This window comes from Tachypleus tridentatus, chromosome 8, assembly GCF_004210375.1.
Source record: "Tachypleus tridentatus isolate NWPU-2018 chromosome 8, ASM421037v1, whole genome shotgun sequence".
NCBI classification, from domain to species: Eukaryota; Metazoa; Arthropoda; class Merostomata; order Xiphosura; family Limulidae; genus Tachypleus; species Tachypleus tridentatus.
Window position 1 is genome coordinate 10,373,122 of NC_134832.1, and position 20,940 is coordinate 10,394,061.

Sequence of the window (20,940 nt, forward strand, 5' to 3'; positions counted from 1 at the left end):
GCTACTCTACACCTTACACCCTTATGTTTTACAAATTTCTACTTATGGGCAAAGAGCATACTTGGCACAGGAGTGGGGTGGTTCCCTTATTTTGATCTCCAAATCTCTCTCTTTTTCCCCCCTCCCCTTATGACCAGAGGTATCCTTCAGATACTTCAATTGTTCCCTTGCACAGTATTAATAAGTAATATATTGGAAGTTGTAATTTTTCTATAGTGAAAAAGTGTTTCAGTTAGTTACTTATCTCTGGTCATACTTTCTACCCTTTCTTCCCACTTCTTTGGTGCTCACATCTTATGTCAAACTTCAAATAGAGTCATATGGCGTAACATGTGCACACCATGCCACTACTGGGCGATCGATGACTCATGATAATTTGCATCAGAGATACATTGGAATGTACTATTCCAACAAGAGGAGAGGGCAGTGCTAAGCAAAAATAACTAATCTTGGTGGATGAAAGTACCAATGAACAAATACATTTTCATTACAAAACAATTATAACTTTATGCAGAAACTTAAGATAGGTACATGGTTGATCTACACATACTTTTATTTTAGGTTTATAAAAGATTTACAAGAACTTTATTAGTTTCCTCATCATTATATTTTAGCTTTGGAAGAATTTTTATATACAATGCTGGGCAAATTCTCAAGACTAATGAACACAAAGAAAAAATATCTATTTTGCATTGTTAGACTCAACCACTTATTTGAGAAGAGCTTCAAAAGACGAAAATAAAAATCACATTTTAGAATTTAATAGGGAAAATGTGAACACTATGAAATTAGCCTAGATACTAGCTGGCCAAAAGTTTAAGACCATACTGAAACAAAGCGTTAATCGGTAAACGTAACGAAATTTAGTCATTTGTGTTCAAGCATTAGCGTTGTCAACATCTCCCACTGTCATCTCCTGTGTTACATTGGATAAAAACATGGCAAAGGCTAAAACGTTGACAGAGTTTGAACACGGTAGAATTGTTGAGCTGAAAAAGACGAAAATAAAAATCAATTTTTAGCATTTAATAGGGAAAATGTGAACACTATGAAATTAGCCTAAATACTAGTTGGTCAAAAGTTTAAGACCTTACTGAAACAAAGCGTTAATTAGTAAGCATGTAACAAAATTTAGTCATTTGTGTTCAAGCATTAGCATTGTCAACATCTCCCACTGTCATCTCTTGTGTTACATTGGGTAAAAACATGGCAAAGTCTAAAAAGTTGACAGAGTTTGAACGTGGTAGAATTGTTGAGCTGAAAAAGCAACGTCTCTCCCAACGTGTCATCCCTGGTGAGCTTGGATGTAGTAAAACTGCTGTTGCAAATTTCTTAAAAGACCCTGAGGGATACAGAATGAGAATTTCAAGTGGTCGGCCCATGAAAATTTTGGAGGCGTTGAGCAGGAAAATTCGACAGGTTGTCCAGCAAGACACCACCCGATCATCGAACCAAATTAAGGCCCTTATGGATGCAGAATGCCGCTCAAGAACAATAAGACTGCATCTACGAGAGAAAGGCTTTAAAAGTCATAAACATCTTCAAAGGCCACATCTTCTTCCACACAACAAAACAGCTTGGTTAAACTTTGCTGAAAAGCAACAAACATGGGACATAGAAAAGTGGAAGAAGGTTTTGTTCTCTGATGAGAAATATTTAACTTGGATGATCCAGATGGCTTCCAATATTACTGGCATGATAAGGATATCCCACCAGAGACATTTGCTACATGACACAGTAGAGGAGGTTCCATCATGATCTAGATGCTGGGGTGCTTTCTCCTTCCATGGAACAATGGAGCTTCAGGTTATGCAGTGGCTTCGAACTGCAGCTGGCTACATTGGCATGTTGGAGAGAGCATTCTTATTGACTGAAGGCCCTCGCTTGTGTAGAAATTACTGGATCTTTCAGCAGGACAATGCTGCAATACACAATGCCCACGGAAAAAAGGACTTTTTCATGGCAAATAACATGATTCTTTTGGTTCATCCCACGTCTTCACCCAAACTGAACCCCATTAAAAATGTTTGGGGGTAGATGGCAAGGGAGGTCTGTAGAAATGGACATCAATTCCAAACAGTGCATGATCTTCGTGAAGTTATCTTCACCACTTGGAATACTATTCCAGCCATTTTTCTGCAAATGTTTATATCGACCATGCCAAAGCGAATGTTTGCAGTTATTCGCAATGACGGCTGTGCAACTCACTACTTGGTATGGTCTTAAACTTTTGACCAGCTAGTGTTTAGGCTAATTTCATGGTGTTCACATTTTCCCTATTAAATTCTAAAAGTTTATTTTTATTTTCCCTCTTCTTATTGTCATCAAATAAGTGGTTGAGTCTAACAATGCAAAATGCATATTGTTTCTTTATGTTCATTGGCCTTAAGATTTTGGCCAGCAGTGTATATACTGAAACTTTATTTTTAGATCTAACAGAAATTGAATTAGAATCTTTTTTGACCTACTCTTCCATATATATTCCAAGTTTAAAGATAACTGTATGAGATACAAAAAATTATCTACTAAAATATATTTAGATATATAAGAAATTGAGCGAGAAATCATTCACATTCTCTATCATCCATGTATTTAAGATTTACAAAGAATTGAGCTAGTTCTATATTTGATTTACTATATTTACTATAAAATATTTTTATATTTTAGGCTTACAGGGTATTGAGCTAGGAACTCAACTTATCAAACAAGCTGTTAAAGATGTGCTGGCAGAATTTCCACATATTTCCTTGTTCTCTACACTTTCACCTATTCCTGGCTTTCGAGAATGGCTCTTATTAGAACTTAGCAAAGATGAAAGAGGTATGTATGTATCAAAATTTTAAATAAATGTTACTTTGAAGGTTATGCTGAAATTAAAATCAGAAAGAAATTTAACATAACTGCCAAGAACTTGCAGTACTTTGTATGAACTTTTACTCCTCACGTGAATATGATACTTCATCACATGAATGAAAGTTCCAGAGTAAAATAGTACATACTGTAAAATATGTAGAGAAGTTACAATGTGGATTAACTCTAATGACATAAAAGCAATAAGGAAAAACATGCTTTAATATTGGCCACCAATTACACAACAAAATAATGTATAAAAAAAATTGTGTATAATACTGTTGGCACTTGGGCAACCATCTTTTTGACCTCTTATGTCAGCTTCTTTGTACATGTGTTCCCAAGCTCCAAATTTAACCCTCTTTAACTAACAGGCATTTTTTTCTGTGCATATTTTTTCTGAGTTATATTCAAAAGTTCATTAAACCAATTTTTTATAACAATATATGAATAAACTGCACATAGAAAACATAACTAATAATCCAGATTTTAATATTAAGTTCTAAGTTCTTGATTTTATAAAGAAATATTAAAATAAATCCTGAACTTCCCATAGTATGAAATTTGTGTTGATACTTGCTGTATAGGCATTTCTTACTTTCTAACTTATTCCTCACTCTTCCAAGAAGTAACAGAATTAATGTAACTTACTCTTTATAATCTTTTCATAGTTTAGACAATACGTGATTTTATATCCTTAAATGATATTTGATTACAGAGCCATAAATAGAAAATTAGACCCATCCTTTCTTTTAAAAACTGCCAGTAGTTCTCTCTGTCATCTGATATTATATTACTTATAACCAATAGAAAACCAAAGTTATAATCTGTCAAATGATGTACTATGTTGCTTTATATATGTAAAAATAGCTGGTATGGGTTGAGAAATTTTTTTATGTACAGTTAACTGACATGTTAAACACATATTATACTTAAATGTAACTAAAAAGAAAAGTGTGTACATATATACTTCATGTATATAAGATTCACTCTGTTATAATTTCTAAGCATTCTTATATACATACATATATCACAGTTACATTATTTTTTTTATTCAAACTACTTTGGGTCACTTGTACCACATACTGATTGTTTATCATTCTGACACAAACTTCTCGTGGATTTTGGACTGGAAAGGACCACCTGCAAAATTTTAGTCTCTTATTATATATGTAAAAACAGCTGGTATGGATAGAGAAAGCACATGTAGAGGAGCGAATAAATTAAAATGGGTTGATTTTTCAGAATTTTATAGTATTTTTTTTATTCTAGTATTAGTGTGAATAAATTATTTTTCCAAAAGATTTATCAACTTAATTTTCCAAAAATAAGAGCATTAATTATTGTAATAGAAAATTTTGATTTTTCAAACGATCATGCAAAATAGATATAAAATATTGATTAAAAGTCAATGATTTATCAGCTTTTGAAAAGAGAAACTTCAAATCAAACTTTCATATTTAGTAATTAATTTTAGACATAAAGTATTCAATTACTTGCAGATTTTTAAAATTGTTCATCAGTCCATAAAAACTTAAAATCTACCATCAAAGTTCCAATTGGTCCATTACTATATATAAAAGTTTTTAACTAATCTATAAATGTAGATGAAGTTAATAACATATTTTATGAGTGTGAAAATAGTTTGTTTATTGATACTTTTCATAAACATGCTATTACTAGTAACTTAAAAATTATAAAAAAAGGATCTAAATACAGAATAACCACAAAATGTAATAAGAATAATATTCTAAAATGTATTGAAAACCACATTAATGAATATATTTTAAAAGTTAACTATATTACATCATATCTACCTAGATGGTTTCTGGAAAGAAAGTTGTATATACTTAAAAAAATAAAAATCAAATTATCTTGTATAAAATTAAAGAAATACCATACATATTTATCGTTTCATCAGTTAAAAAATAAGATTCAAGAATTGCAAGAAAAGTATGTTATAGTTCTCATTGATAAGGCCAACTAATATTGGCATCATTTGTAAAAAGTTTTATGCATTAATTGTGTTAAAAGAAATTAATAGCTCACAGACATATCAACTTATGAACTAATTCAAAGATAGTTATTAGTAATTTCATTAAAGCTTATAATAAACTTTATTCTAAACTCTTTTATTAAATAAATTACTTAATATTTTACTTAATAAAATTAAAAATATAAGTGTGAATAATAATAAATATGCTTTTTGGATAATAAAAAATCTGTTTTAAAGCGCCTAAAAAACTGTGAACAAATAAATAATATTAAAACATTTGATTTCACCACATTGTATACCTCAATTCCATTAAAAGATTAAATCTTTGTTTTAAATTCATTAATAGTACATTTCTGTTATCCTCTTATAGAACTGATAGAAAGAATATTTCGCTCCAAGAGCATAAAGATATTTTAAATTTCTGTATTTACAATAATTATATATTTTTCAATAACCATGTTTTTAAATAATTATAGAAGTTCTAATGGGAGCTAACTATTCTACTTGTATAACAAATTTGTTCCTTTACTATTTATGAGAATAGATTTATTGAAAAACCACACAAATCCAGATGTTTTTACTTTAACTTAAAGATATATAGATGATTGAACTAGTATAAATAATCCTGAAATAAATAATGTTATTAATACAATTTATCCAACAGAATTAGAAAATGAAAATACTTCAATATCTAATACATAGGCACATTATTTAGATTTAGAAATTAAAATAATTGATAAGGTTATCAATGTAAATATTTTTGATAAAAGAAAATATTTTGCCTTTTTTATTTATGGTTTACCCTCTTTTAATAGTAATGTACCATACATATCCTTCTGTTATAAGCATTATAACATTTATTCAGATATTGTAAAATTTATAATAAATTACAATATTTTATCAATAATGTTGAAATAGTGATACAAAAATTAATAGTTAATGGATTTAAGAAACTAAATAAAATTACTAAACTGTTCCGCAACAAATATAAGAATGTATTAAGTAAATGTATAGAAATAAAAATTAAAGAAATTTTACTAAAAATTTCTGGTAACTATTTTAAGTTATGAATTAGGTCATTTAACAACTTGACACTACACTATGTAGATGTACATCTTGCAATTAAAGGTTTGTTTAGAGCATAATAGTTACAGTATATTTCATAAATGAGTGTTGATTGGGAGCCATACCAGTTATTTTAGATAACTGAATGGGATCCTTCATACTAGTATAATTCATTTACTGAGTTACCGACTAGTGCCTTTCTACCAAAAAGAGGGCTGGAATGCTAACTTCAAGAGGTAACTTTAGTTAACTTACTTACCCCAAATTGTAGTACCGTATATTCTTATTTTTCAATTAATATTTTCTTCTTCTTTACTTTGAAGAGCATTTACCTCCCTCAACTGTCTGTAGGCAGTGAAGGGTGATATAGATGTGAGACATTGTGGGCTTGAGCACCCACATTTTGCTTTCCTAATTTCTATATCTATTATTTTAATTTTAATTTCTATTGATATTCCTTTATGTGAGACTAGTGAATGAAAGTTGAGACTGATAGACAGTGTATCCCCACCAAAATGTTGGTCCTATTTCAGCAATCACCTCCAAAACCTATGGTACATTTTATATCCTACATTATAGCTTGTACTCTGGGATCCCTTCAGTTACTGCAGCATTTTTATGTATCTTTTTTTTCAATTTGTTTTTGTTTCAGCTTGTGTTTGGTTATAACAAACATCAGTCAGAAGTTCCCCTCGGTGTGCATTCCTGTATGTGGTGAAGGGACCTCCCAGGGAAATTTCTGTTCTTTGAGGTTACCTCCTCTGGGATCTAAACATCCACCCACGTGTTTGCCATGCATGGCAAACTGTGAAGAGGAGGAGAGGATCCTGGTGGTTGAGAGTCCAACCCTAACACACCACTTTGGCCTTGATTTCCTTTAGATGGACGACCTTTGGGTGGCCCCCCTTGGGTCAGTCGGCTGGCCCACTTCGGCTAGAGTCAACCAAGTACCAGTGTTGGAAGTTCTCAACAGGTGTTGTGGACATTGTGTCTGATGCTGGTGTTTGAGTATAGTACTCACGAAACCCTGGCATTGTTGCAGTGTCCTTGCTTGATATTGTAGTGCGTCCCCTCGTAGGGCTCTATGGTTGGGGGGGGGGGGTGTCAGTGGGCACCGAAATTTTCTTTTTTTCCAATGGTTTCTCCTAATAAAAATTTAGATAAAATAATGAAAAAACAGTCAACAGGTAAACAACCACGTCCTAAAGACTCTGATCAGCAATCTTCAACATCTGTAACACACGTACCTCATTTTCTTATATCACATTCTCTGTCAGAAAAACCTTTAGGGCAGATGCCCCCCTTTTTTATTCAGAAGGGACTGGAGGGACTTGCTGGCTCTCCAAACTCAGTAAAGAAGCTTCGATCTGAAGACATATTGGTTGAAACATTCACATCCCAACACAGTGAACTCCTCTTGAAAGCAAAGGCATTTGGGGATGTACCAATTGAGGTTACCCCTCATGCTACCTTGAATTTATCACGAGGAATTATTGTTGAGAGGGATTTGAAGAACATCCCCGAGTCAGAGATTCTCGCTGGTTTCTCCACTCAAGGAGTTTCTGCAGTGAGGTGCATCTCCACTTGCAAAGATGGAGTTACATTGCCAAAAAATATCCTTGTTTTGACATTTACATCACCACATGCACCAGCCACCATCAAGGCAGGTTATCTAAATTGCAGGATATGGCCCGTACATTCCAAACCCTCTCCAATGTTTCTAGTGTCAGAGGTTGAGCCACTCAAAGACGTCATGTTGTGGTTCCCTGACGTGCTCATTGTGGTTGCAAGGACCACAATGCCTATGAGAGTAAAACGGACCCACATTGTGTCAACTGCAATGGTTCTCACCCTTCCTACTTTCGTTCTTGCCCGAAATGGTTAAAGGAAAAAGAGGTGCAGCGTTTGAAAATGACTCATAACATTACTTATCCTGAAGCTTGGAAATTGCTGTCCACCACTTCATCTCGGACATATGCTGCTGTACTTCATTCCACAACTACAGTGGGAGAGCAGACAGATCTCTCTGTGCCTCCAAGAGAATCGTTCTCAAAACAAATGAAAAGCCTTTTGACCTCCATGGTTAAAAAAGTTGAAGAATCAACTTCTACATTGATCTCTGTCCCTCCCATACATTCCAACAAACCTTGAGATCCACATCCTTTGGTTCCAGGTACAGGCATATCTTCAGATGCATCTTTTTTTCCCAACCCAAGATGCAAAACAATCATTCGTTCTCGTCCTCAGTCACTGGAATTCCCCTTCCAACAACAAAGACCTGCCTAATCGACCCAGGGCAGGATCCATGGAGGTCGATGGACCTCCCCCAAATAAGGACAGTAAGGAAAAAAAGACGTGGTTGTAAACAGAAGGGTTCTCCAGCCACTTTGCCTACACATCATTAAAAATGACCACCTTGATACAATGGAACTGTCAAGGTTTATGCTCTAATCTGGATGACATCAAAACACTGATTGCTTCCTACTATCCTGTATGTCTTTCCTTACAAGAAACATTTCTAAAACCTGCTGATACAGTCACCATTCGGCAGTTTTCTCTGTACAGAAATGACAGGCTGTGTGATGGATGAGTACATGGAGGGGTGGCACTGTTGGTTGATCAGCATATGCGCACCCTGTCTTTGCCACTCAACACACCCTTGGAGGCCGTAGCCATCTGTGTTTCCTTGGGTCATACCCTCTACCTGTCTCCTGGTGAGACATATGGTCAATCAGACCTTGATGCTCTCGTTGAACAGTTGCGGTCTCCATTTCTAATCCTGGGGGACTTTAATGGACATCATCCCCTTTGGGGAAGTGCTGTTATTGATAGGAGAGGTCACTCTGTAGAGTGTATGCTCTCTGATCACAACCTTTCTCTTTTCAGTACTGATTCTTCCACTTATTGTTATGCACCTAGTCAGTCCTTTACCACTATTGATCTCTCAGTTTGCTCCCCTTTATTATTCTCCCATATTTCATGGAGGGTTGACAATAATCCATTAGGCTGTGATCATTTTCCTATACTTTTGAGAGAAACTGGCTATGGTCGGTGCCACCCTACCCGCATGCCACGGTGGAAGCTGGGTCAGGCAGACTGATCCACTTTCACTGCTCTCGCAGAACTTGATCCTCCCATCGTCTTGCCATCAGTAGACGACTGTGTGGCAGCAGTAACTGACTGTATTATACAAGCAGCTGCTCAGTGTATTCCTAAAACCTCGACACGTTTTCCACTCTATCCTCGTCCGTGGTGGAATCCTGCCTGCTACATAGCACGGAAAGCACAAAAATGGGCCTGAGATACTTTCTGTAGATATCCCAAACTTTCGAACAGCATTGCTTTCCAACAGGCCCGTCCATGCACATGCTAGATGGGTAAGACGTCAAAGCCAGAAGGAATCTTTAAGTTCACAACTAGCATATCTTCTACCACCAGTTCCAAGGTCATATGGGACAGGGTTTGAAAGGTAAGTGGGCACTACAATTCTGTTCCTCTCTCGATCTTACTCTCTGATGGCCACGAGGTAGCTGATGTCCGGAGCATTGCCGATACTCTAGGTGAAAGCTTTTGCCGGGTATCTAGAACTTCTGCTTGTTCCTCCACCTTCTTGGCCATCAACACTCAGGCTGAGCGTTCACCTCTTTCCTTTCGAATTGACTGTCTCTTTGACTATAATCGTCCCTTTACAATGGTGGAACTGAAAATGGCCCTTCATCGGTCTGGCAGTACATCTGTTGGACCAGATGATGTACACTATGACATGCTGCACCATCTATCTCCTGCTTCTCTTGATGTCCTTCTAATTGTCTTTAACCGGATCTGGCAGAAGAATGATTTCCTGATGCCTGGCGCCAGGCTATTATTTTACCTTTCTCTAAGCCAGGGAAAGATCCCAAGATTCCTTCAAACCACCGTCCAATTGCTTTGATGAGCTGTCTCTGTAAGACCTTTTAAAGGATGGTTAATGCTCATCTTGTTTGGTTCCTGGATTCAATCAACCACCTCTCGCCCACTCAGTGTGGGCTCCAACAACAGGACTCCACTATGGACCACCTGATTCGACTTGAAACATCAGAGAAGATTTTCTCAAATGACATCTTGCATCAGTATTCTTGGACATTGAGAAGGCTTATGATACAAGGAGGTATGGCATTTTGCGAGACCTCCATATATATGGATTACATGGCCATTTGCTCAATTTTATTAAACATTTTTTTAAGGGACAGGTGATTTCAAGTTTGTTTGGGTTTGACATTTTCTCATTCTTTTCTACAGGAACTTGGAGTCCCTCGGGCTGTGTTTTGAGTGTCACACTTTTCAGTATAATGATTAATCCCATCACTGAACAGTTCCCACTCACTGTAGCAAACGGGCTCCATGTTGATGACTTTGACATCTCGTGTCAGTCGTCAAACATGAGATATATTGAGTGGCAACTACAAACTGCCCTCGATCATGTACTGAAGTGAAGTTAACCAATGGATAACATTGCAGAATCCACTGGTCAGCCCATCCCACCATGGCTTATTACAGTCCCCAAATGTGACCTTTTTTTAAGTCATCTGAAAAAAAGTAGATACTCCCAATTGGAAGTACCATCTTTTATTTACTGAACACCTTTTGAAGAATCTTTCCATTCCAATTTATACGGATGGTTCCAAATCAGGTGACTCTATGGGCTCTGTCATGGTTTGTTGCAGTTCGGTAGTTGAGCGCAGAATCCCCTCTACAGCTTCTGTGTTCACTGGTGAACTGTACACCATTTCTCATGCCCTGGATCATATTGAAGCTATGCAGTACTCCAACTGCACTATTTATACTGACTTGCTTAGTTCTCTATTAGCCCTGTAATCACTTCACGTTGGCTCACACCCTGTTCTCATTGATATTCAAAACTGACTGGCCCATTTCTCATTAACATCTACTTCTATCCAGCTTTTCTGGATACCAGGCCACGCTGGTATTCGTGGGAAGGAGCTTGCAGACATGGCAGCTAAATCTGTTTGCTCTGGCACTATCACCACTGGGCCTATTCCATACATTGACTATGGTCCTGTATTCAAGGCTCAGCTCCGTGCCAGCTGGCAGTCGACTTGGAGTGAGCAACGCGACAACAAGCTTTTCCAAATAAAACCCTATATTGTACTTTGGCCGTCTTGCTTCTGTAAGGATTGGAAGGAGGAAGTTGTTCTGACTAGACTATACATTTGTCACATTTGTTTTTTAACTCATCGTTTTCTTTTATCTGGAACTCATGCACCAATGTGTAGTTTGTGTAACACTCAGATCACTATAAACCACATTTTACTTTCTTGCCATCGTTACGACTCTCAAAAACGGCACTATTTTAAACATGTTGTGTCCCAAGGTTTGTCCATAACATTAGACAGTGTTATTGGTGACGGTGACAATGGCAGTCCACTTGGAGTGAGCAACACGACAACAAGCTATTTCAAATAAAACCCTATATTGGGCTTTGGCCATCAAGCTTCTGTACGGTTCGGAAGGAGGAAGTTGTTCTAACTAGACTACGCATTGGTCACAGTTTTTTAACTCATTGTTTTCTTTTATCTGGAACTGATGCACCAATATGTAACACTCAAATCACTATAAGCCACATTTTACTTTCTTGCCATCGTTTCGATTCTCAACGATTCTGGTACTCAGGTCACAATAAGTCACAATTTACTGTCTTTTCATCATTAAGACTCTCAGTGATGGCACCATTTTAAACATGTTTTTTCCCAGGGTGTATCTGTAACATTGGACAATGTTATTGGTGATGGTGACACTGTCCACCTTGATAAAGTTTTTCGTTTTTTAACGGCCATTTATCTTTTTTATGTCATTTAAGTGTTTTATATTTCCTCATTAAACCTTTTTTATTGTGGTTCCCTTTTAATAGTCACAATCTCTCTAGTTTGATTTGAAATTAGAAAATGGCCGTAACATTAAATAACTCGATACCAGGACTGAAAAGGTCAACTTCAGGTGACTAACCCTGCTGTTTGAACTACCCGTTAGTCGTCCAGGCATATTATTATTACAGTTTTGCTGCATGTCTTTTAACACTTTTATTACTTTACCTTTTGATAATGGCTGTAATGGCACATAACCCGGAACCAGGACTGGAAAGGCCAACTTCAGGTGACTAACAGTGGTTCTTGTACTTACTTGTTTGTCTTCCTGGCGGGTTATGATCATTACCATTTTGCTAGAGTAAGTACTTTACAACGTCTTTTACTCTGCTTTCTCTCTTAACATTGTAGACTAGGTGTCAACATTGGGTTTATGCTTTTTTCTGTTTTTCAATGATGTTTTGTTTTACCTTCATTTCCTTTTATATATTTTACTACATTTCATTTATTTTTACCTTTTTACTGGACGTTTGGCGCAGATAGCCGAGCTGCTTTGTGCCATAAAACACTAAATCAACCAACCAACCAACCAGTCAGAAGTTTGAATTTGCTGTTTTTAATACAGTCTTTCCTTTTGATTTTGTTTACTTAACTGTATCATTATTAATTTTCTATAAAAAAATATGTATGCATATGATATTTCTACATGCTAAGTGGTTTACATGTTAAAATTAAATATACTTTTCTTTATCTCAAAAATCTCAACTTTTATGGATATAGTCTCTAAATCCTGTTAAATAAATTTCAAACATTTTTATCAATAAATTTTAATATTTTATCAGGTATTTTCTCCTCCCTCGATTTATACAAGGCTGGTCAATTTCACTCCCTTTTGTATCCACGAGAGAAAAAATAGAAATAAATCTATATTGCCCTTAATTTTTTCTTTCTAGAATGGCTTTGAATCATAATATTAAACTACTTTTATTAATCCTAAATAGTTTTAAACTCATAACATTATATATCTATTTGTATGTAAATGTTATTGTTTTATTATGCTTTAATTACTGTCTAATTATTAATTGCAAATCACACAGCAAATGTGCAGCTAATGTTACTCTATCAAATTACATTGCACATGTACTGCTCATGAGTGTACCTCATAAAAACTTGTATTAATATTCATTTCACCCTGCTTTTTTATACTAATGGTATTCCAGCACTAAGTGATTCACTAAAATAATACACTAAAGAACACAGAATAATAATGGGCAAAAAATAGAATATGTGCTATAGCTATCACAGAGTTTCTGGCTTTCAAACTATAAGACTAAAACCATTAGGAATTAAGCTTAGCTAATTGTTGAGTTTTCCATGGGAATAAAGGTTGAAATGGAAGGGAAATTGATAATTCTTTATATATAAAAAAACATAACTTAATAAGTCATTTCACAGATGAAACTTTGACTTTCTATTGATTATAAATACGATTGTGTCAAACATCAGAGAGAACCCTTGTCAACTTCTGAAGGAGAGAATGTGAAAGATGAATATGACAGAAGGGGGTTTGGTCGTCTGTTTCTTGGCTCTGTAACAAAATAAGATTAAAGGCTATGAAACTTATGCTTTGTCTGAGTGGTGTTTGCGAACTCTTTGTTAACCTGAAGATGACCTAAGAAGGTCAAAATGTTGTTCTTTACTCTGTTTTATTTAAAGTTTTAATACCCATACTAACTGTCTTTAGAACAAATTTTTACTTCAAATGTGTTTCTCATCATCATGGATATGATAATAATTAATTTACCTTAAATTTAATACTTGTAGGAGAAGTGGTAAATAAGGTATATATAGAGAGCAAAGGTCACAATTTTCACACTAGGGGATTTGAGACTTTTTTTAATGTTCTATAAAAGTATGAACTTAGAAATTGTGTACTAATAAAATATGAATTATTAGCTATGTTTTTATGCTATATTTATTGATATACCATGAGAACAAAGTAGTTTAATTAAATATTGAATATAACACTGAATCTTGTGACAAGTACAGAGAAAGACATTTGTGAAGAGAGGGTTAAAACAATGTTATGACTTATTTTTGTTCCAAAATATTTATTTTATTCAGGTAAAATGAAACTTAAAAATTGTGAGGTCAGCAGACATGAAAAAACGCATCATAGAGTATCTAATATTGAACAAAATCATTTCTCTTTGTTCACAGTACATTACATTGAAAATTCTTTTTGGCATTGTTAGTCTTGATTGCTGGAGACAAATGAAGAATCTTAAAAGTGAAGCTAATCAAGATTTACTTAAGTTCAAGAGTGACATGGGAGTTTTTAATTGTGTATCAAATTGATGACTTATTGGACTTGAAAGACTTGTTTGAGATTTAACTTTATTAAAAACATGAAACATGAATTTTAATTCATAATTCATTCATTTTTTTGGTTTTCATATTTAAAGTTTGCATTTTAAGATTGAGTGTATGTAGGGCAATATTCGGTAATAAGAAAGACAGCCAGCATGACAACACCAATCAGAGCCTTTAATTCTAGCAATGTGTTAAACAGTCTTTAACAGAAACTAAGCTTATCTTTTATATTAATATAACAACATATGACAAATATATAAGTAGGGTACAAATTAAGTATGGCAAGAGAGAACAGTAAATCCCCATTCTTGATCATGAGAAACCCACTTGAAATAAAAATGTATCTCAGAATGGCTGGTATGGGTATTAACACTTATTGATAAGGAGAGAACAATGTTTTGACCTCCCTAGGTCATCTTCAGGTTAAAAAAGAGAGAGTTTGCAACTGACCATTGCTGGGCATATGCCTTAAGGACACGGGTATAAACAGTTACGGGATTGTAGGGGGCGTTGCAGTTGAATGTTAGATTATTAATTAGTATAAGTATAAAGGTGTTCCATTATGTTGGTTTAATTTTGGTTTTAGTTGCTGTATAAGTAGGGCTTCTTTGATTTTGTGTTTTTTTGTATTTGTTTCCCTACTTATTATCTGGGAGTTTTCTATGGTTGTATTGTGTTTGTTTGACTTGCAGTGTTCAAAAACATGTAAAGGTGTGTTTTTTTGTTCTTTGAATCCAGTTTCCATTTTTGTGCTTGTTTCTCCAATATAGAAGCTGTGGCAGTTGTTGCATTGTATTTTATAAATTATCTTGGTGTTATGTTTGTCAGTGTAGTTTTTACATAGTATGGACTTTAGTTTTGTACCTAGTTTTTGAATAAATTTGGTGTTTTCTCTCCTTATCAATAAAAGTGTTAATACCCTTACCAACCATTCTGAGATACAGTATATCCCTATATGTAATATAATTTATACAGCTAAATTTATCTGTAGCTTCCTTATGAAATTTATGATATCTGTATATTAGCTGTATTTTAGTAAATGTTACAACAAAGAATGTAAAATTTTACAAGTTGTAAGGGGTTTATTTCTTGAATTTATGTAAACAACTTTCTAAAGTGATTTCAAATTCATATTAAGAAACATGCTTAAATTACACGTAATCATCTAAATAAAAAGGCCAAAAACATAACATGATGTTTTGGAATGACATAGGATCTATTGGTCCACCTCAAATGTTCCATTTTCTAAACCAAACTAAAACTATTAATAAATAAATTTTAAAAACCTTTAAGTCAGTCTACCATTCATATTGTTTGATAACTCAAGTATAGTTTCCTCTATTCTGGACCTTACTGGAGCAAAAATCCTTGCCCTTACCTCTATGCTGGTCACTCCTACAACAGCCAAAATAAGATGTTGTTTATCCTAATGTCACCAAACTCTATCTTCACATGTGATTTTTGTCTGGGTTTTACCATCCATGTAGTGTCTTTCCTTGCCCGTACCATTTGTCCTTAGCCCTTGTTTATGTACCAGAACTATTTTGTCTTACTTCAGACTTTGGCCTACTTGCCATTTTATCTAACCATTCATTTCTTCTGTTCTTGTTCTTCACCTGGTACTCTGTTCAAGGTTTGTCTGCTTCAACTGCTGCTTTTTATAATAAAGGGCTGCCCTGTCAACCCCCTCCCATTCCTTCTCTTCCAGAAAGCCTTCTCTTCTCCACTTTTATTAATTCCTTTCATTTGCTCCATCCACCACTTTCCATTGTTCTTCCAGGTTGAGATCCCAGTGTTATCCTTCATACTCTGTCCAGTTTTCTCTTTAATCCCATTTCAATGTGTTCTTTGTACAGTTTTTCCCTTAAGATCTATTTCTTCCCCTTTGTAGTATGCAGTCTTTATCATTCTGATATTTATGCCACCAATGTTTCCTGCATCCTTTGCCATTCCTCGTATGTTATCCTCTATCCAGATTGGGCCTTCTCAGGACATTGGCTACCTGGGAAGATTGTTTAACCTTTTATCCTATTTCTCTACTTCCATTTTCCACCTGCACTCCCATCTGGCCCCTTAGTGTGGATTTCTGTATGTGGTGAGGGGACCTCCCAGAGAAGGTTCTGTTCTTTGAATATATTTCCTTTGGGATCCAAACATTCACCCACACGTTTGCCATGCATAGTAATCTGTGAAAAGGAGGAGTTTATCCTGGTGGTTGAGGAGTCCAACCCTGACATATCATTTTGGCCTTAGGTTCCTGTAGATGAGCAGGGTCAATCAGCTGGTCCACTTGGGTTAGGGTCACCCAAGTACCAGTGTTAAACATTCTCAGAAGGTGTTGTGGACATTGTACCTGATGCTGGTGTTTGGGTATAGTGCTCATGAAACTCTATCATTAATGTAATGTCCTTTTTTGGCATTGTAGTGCATCCCCTCATAGGGATCCATGATGGGTAGGGTCAGTGGGCACCAAAATATTCTTTCTTTATTATGGATATCCCAAATAAAAATAAAATAGTGAAAACACAGACCATAAGTAAATGACCATGTCTTGAAGATTCTTAGCAGCAATCTTCAACCTCTTCAACACCTGTATCTCATTTTCTGACACTAAATTCTCTATCAGATAAATCTTTTGGACAAATGTCTCCTATTTTTATTCAGAAGAGACTAGAGGGACTTGCTCTCTCTCTCCTAAGGCAGTCAAAAAGCTTTGTTTTAGTGACATATCAGTGGAAACATCTACTCCTAAATACAGTGAACTCTCTTGCATTCAAAGGCCATTGGGATATACCCATTGAGGTTACTGCCCATGCTATTTTAAATTTGCCAGGAGGAGTTATTGTTGAGAGGAATTTGAAGAACATCTCTGAGTCAGAGATCCTCACTGGTTTCTCCACCCAAGGAGTTTCTGCAGTGAGGAGTATCTCCACTCGCAAAGATGGAATTATGATGCTGACCAGTGTTCTAATTTTTACGTTTATATCACCATGTCCTCCTGCCACCATTAAGGTAGATTATTTTATTTGCAAGGTACAGCTATATACTCCAAACTCTTTCAGATGTCAAGGACCTCATATTGTAGTTCCTTGATGTGTGCTCATTATGATGACAGGGACCACGATGCTTATGAGTGTGAAATAGATCCTAATTGTATTAATTGTAGTGGCTCTCACCTATCCTACTTTTATTCATGCCCTAGGTGAGTGGAAGAAAAAGAGGTACAGCATTTTGAAAACAGTTCACAACATTTTTTACCCTGAGGCTCAAAAATTACTGTCTACCACTTCATCTCAGATGTATGCTGCTGCACTTCATTCCACTGCTACAGTGAGAGTGCAAACGGATCTCTCTGTACCCCCAAAGAATTATTCTCAAATAATGTGAAAAGTATTTTGACCTTCATGGTTAAGAAAGATGATGAATTAACACCGAACTCTGTCCCTACCATTCCTTCCAGCAGATCCCTGGATCCACTTCCTTTGATTCCACATGTACAGGCATTTTCTCAGGCCTTCAGTCACTGGAATTTTCTTCCAAAACAGAGACCTGCCCAATCTACCCAGGGCAAGATCCATGAAGGCCAATTGACCATTTTGAATAAAGAAAAAAAAGATGTGGTCAGAAGAGCTATCTACCCAGTTTGCCTATAAATGGCTACTTTGGTACAGTAGAACTGTTGAGATTTACATTCTAATCTGGATGACATCAAAGCTCTGATTGATTCTTACCATCCTGTGTGTCTTTCCTTACAGGAAACATTTCTGAAACCTGCTGATACAGTCATATTTCAGCAGTTTCTTTGTACAGAAATTACAAGTTGTGTAATGGACGCCTACATCAAGGGGTGGCACTATTGGTCGATTAGGATGTACCTACCCTGTCTTTGCCACTCAACACACCCTTCGAGGCCATAGTCATCCATGTTTTTTTGGGTCATATGATTTCTGTTTGTTCTCTCTGCCTCTCTCCTGGAGAGACCTATGAGCAATCAGACCTTGATTCTCTCATTGAATATTTGCCATCTCCCTTTTTAATCCTGAGGGACTTTAATGGACATAATCCTATCTGGGGAAGTGCTGATATTAGTGGAAGGGGTTGCTTCTTACAGCGTATGATCTCAGATCACAACCTTTTTCTCTTCAATATTGCTGTTGTCTCAGTCTGCTCCCCTTCACTATTCTCCCACTTTTCATGGAGGATTGACAGTAACCCACAGGGCAGTGATAATTTTCCTCTCATTTTGAGAAATATTGGCTGTGATTGATGCCACCGGACCCGTGTGGCCCAGTGGAAGATGGAGCAAGCCAACTGGTCCTCGTTCACTGCTCTCTTAGAACTTGATCCTGCCATCGTCTGTATGCCATCGATAAGTGACTGCATGGCAGCAGTGAATGACTGTATTATCCAGGCATATACTCAGTTTATTCCTAAAACCTTGACACATTTTCTATGTACTCCTCATCCATAGTGGAATCCTGCCTGTCACATGATATAGAAGGCTCAAAAATGCACCTGGGATTCCTTTCATAGGTACCCCACACTTTTGAATCACATTGCTTTTCAGCAGGCCTGTGCACCTGCTTGGCAAGTAAGACATCAAAGCCAGAAGGAATTTTGGATTAAATTCACAACCAGCATCTCTTCTACCACCAGTTCCAAAGTGATATGGGACAAGATTTGGAAGGTCAGTGGGTAGTATAATTCTGTCCCCCCTTTCAATCTTGCTTGCTGATAGCCAGTAAGTTGGTGGTGTCCAGAGCATTGCTAATAATCTTGGTGAAAGCTTTAACCAGGTATCTGGCACTTCTGACTTCATTTTCCACCATCTTAACCATCAAAACTCAGGAAGAACAATTGCCTCTTTCCTTTCATCTGTATGACTATAATTGCCCCTTTATCCTGGTGGAACTCAAGCTGGCTCTCAATTGATCTGGCAGTACATCGGTCAAACCTGATGATATACACAATAAAATGCTGCACCATCTCTCTCCTGCTTCTCTTGCCATTCTTCTGGTTGTTTTTAAACAGATCTGGCAGGAGAATGTTTTTCCTGATGTATGGTGCCAAGCTATTATCCCTACCTTTCTTTAAGCCAAGTTCCTTCAAACTGCTGTCCAATTGCTTTGATGAGCTATCTCTGTAAGACCTTAGAGAGGATGGTTAATGCTCATCTTGTTGGTTCCTTGAATCAAACAACCTCCTCTCACCCACTTATGAACCACCTGATTCAACTTGATACATCCATCAGAGAAGCATTTCTAAAGTGACAACATCTTGTGTATTGTTTGACCTTGAGAAGGCTTATGATACAACATGAAGGTATGGCATTTTGCAAGACCTCCACTTATATGGGTTGAGTGGCCATTTGCCCATTTTTTATTAAAAATATTTAGTAGGAAGGCAGTTCCACATGTGTGAGTATGACACTTTCCTGTTTTATCCTACAGGAACTTGGAGTCTCTTAGGGCTGTGTCTTGAGTGTCACACGTTTTAGTGTAACAATTAATGCCATCATAGGACAACTCCCTTTTACTATTTCAAATGGGCCCTGTGTCAACAACTTCCACATCTCGTGTCAGTCTTTGAACATGAGGTTTGTTGAGCAGCAGCAACAGACTGCCCTATCATTTACTGAAGTGAACCTCAGCAAACAGTTTCTACTTTTCTCTCTCCAATACTGTTTGCATGCATTTTTACCACCAATGGGGTATTCACCCTGATCCTGAACTCTGTATTGGTGAAGTTGTGCTTCCTGTGGTCCCTGAGGCAAAGTTCTTGAGGCTTATCTTTGACCTTTATTCCTCACATCAAGGAGCTTCATGTCAAGTGTACAAGGGTACTGAACATCCTCCATGTCCTCTCTTCCACCTCTTTGGGGGTGGATTGATGTTCCATGCTAAAAATCTATCACGCCCTTATTCAATCAATACTAGACTATGGGTCACTGGTCTATGGCTCTGCCAGGACTTTGGTCTTGAAAATGTTGAACCCTGTTCTCCATATGGGCCTTTGGCTCTGCACAAGGGCCTTCCACCTTTCTCCAGTCCAGAGTTTGTACATGGAGTCACATGAATCTCCTTTATACCTTCTTTGTTTGCAACTGTCTTTAAGGTATGCTTCAAAACTTCGATCATTACCACAGCATCCCACATGGGGTTGTGTTTTGTGGGCCACACTTACAACAATGTTAAAAGGGTTACTATCTAGGATTACAAAATAACGATTCCTGAGAAGGAGGAAGAGGTGTATGCTGAATTTAACCTTCTTAGGCCTAAAACATGGACAAAACCCCAGTGAAGATGATGATTATGACAATTAGAAAGAAATTTTATAGTAAGCATATAGGGCAAATCAAAGTTGAGTTAGTTTTAGGAAAATGTTAACCTTAGGTTTTTAATTCTTCTTTGTACTAACTTGTATACTCTGTTCTATTTTTGCTCATTTTTATTGTACCAGTTGTTAGATATATGTATTATAAACCAAACTGGGTTAAGTCAAGTGACATTTGTAAGTGAAAGTCTCAAATGTAAGAAAACACAAAAGAAAGAAGTAAAATGTACCATCTTTATATTAATTAAAGCCATTATCTACTAATTTCAAAGTAACATAGTCAGTTCTGTGAATAAATATTGTGATGTTTAGTTAATCTATTTTGAATTCAGCCATTCAAATATTATACAAGTTATATGTTTCCATTTGATGCAGAATATGTAAAGTAACAACAAAAGATTTTATTTTAAAAGTTCACAGAATTATATGCTGATAAAAGCTTATTTATACTTATTTTATGTT

At 36.1% G+C, this 20,940-nt stretch overlaps 1 protein-coding gene across 14 annotated transcripts in view; it reads left to right on the forward strand.

Annotated features, from left to right (window-relative positions):
• LOC143258512 (malonyl-CoA decarboxylase, mitochondrial-like) overlaps nucleotides 1–20,940 on the forward strand; it is a 113,880-nt gene that overhangs the window by 59,414 nt on the left and 33,526 nt on the right. For all 14 annotated transcript variants that reach the window (XR_013032329.1, XM_076517593.1, XM_076517586.1 and 11 more), the window contains one exon: nucleotides 2,668–2,820. Coding sequence is in view for 13 of the 14 variants with exons in the window: in XM_076517593.1 (XP_076373708.1) it covers nucleotides 2,668–2,820 (153 nt within the window). In the remaining variant the exon portion in view is untranslated. The remainder of the gene's footprint in view (nucleotides 1–2,667; nucleotides 2,821–20,940) is intronic.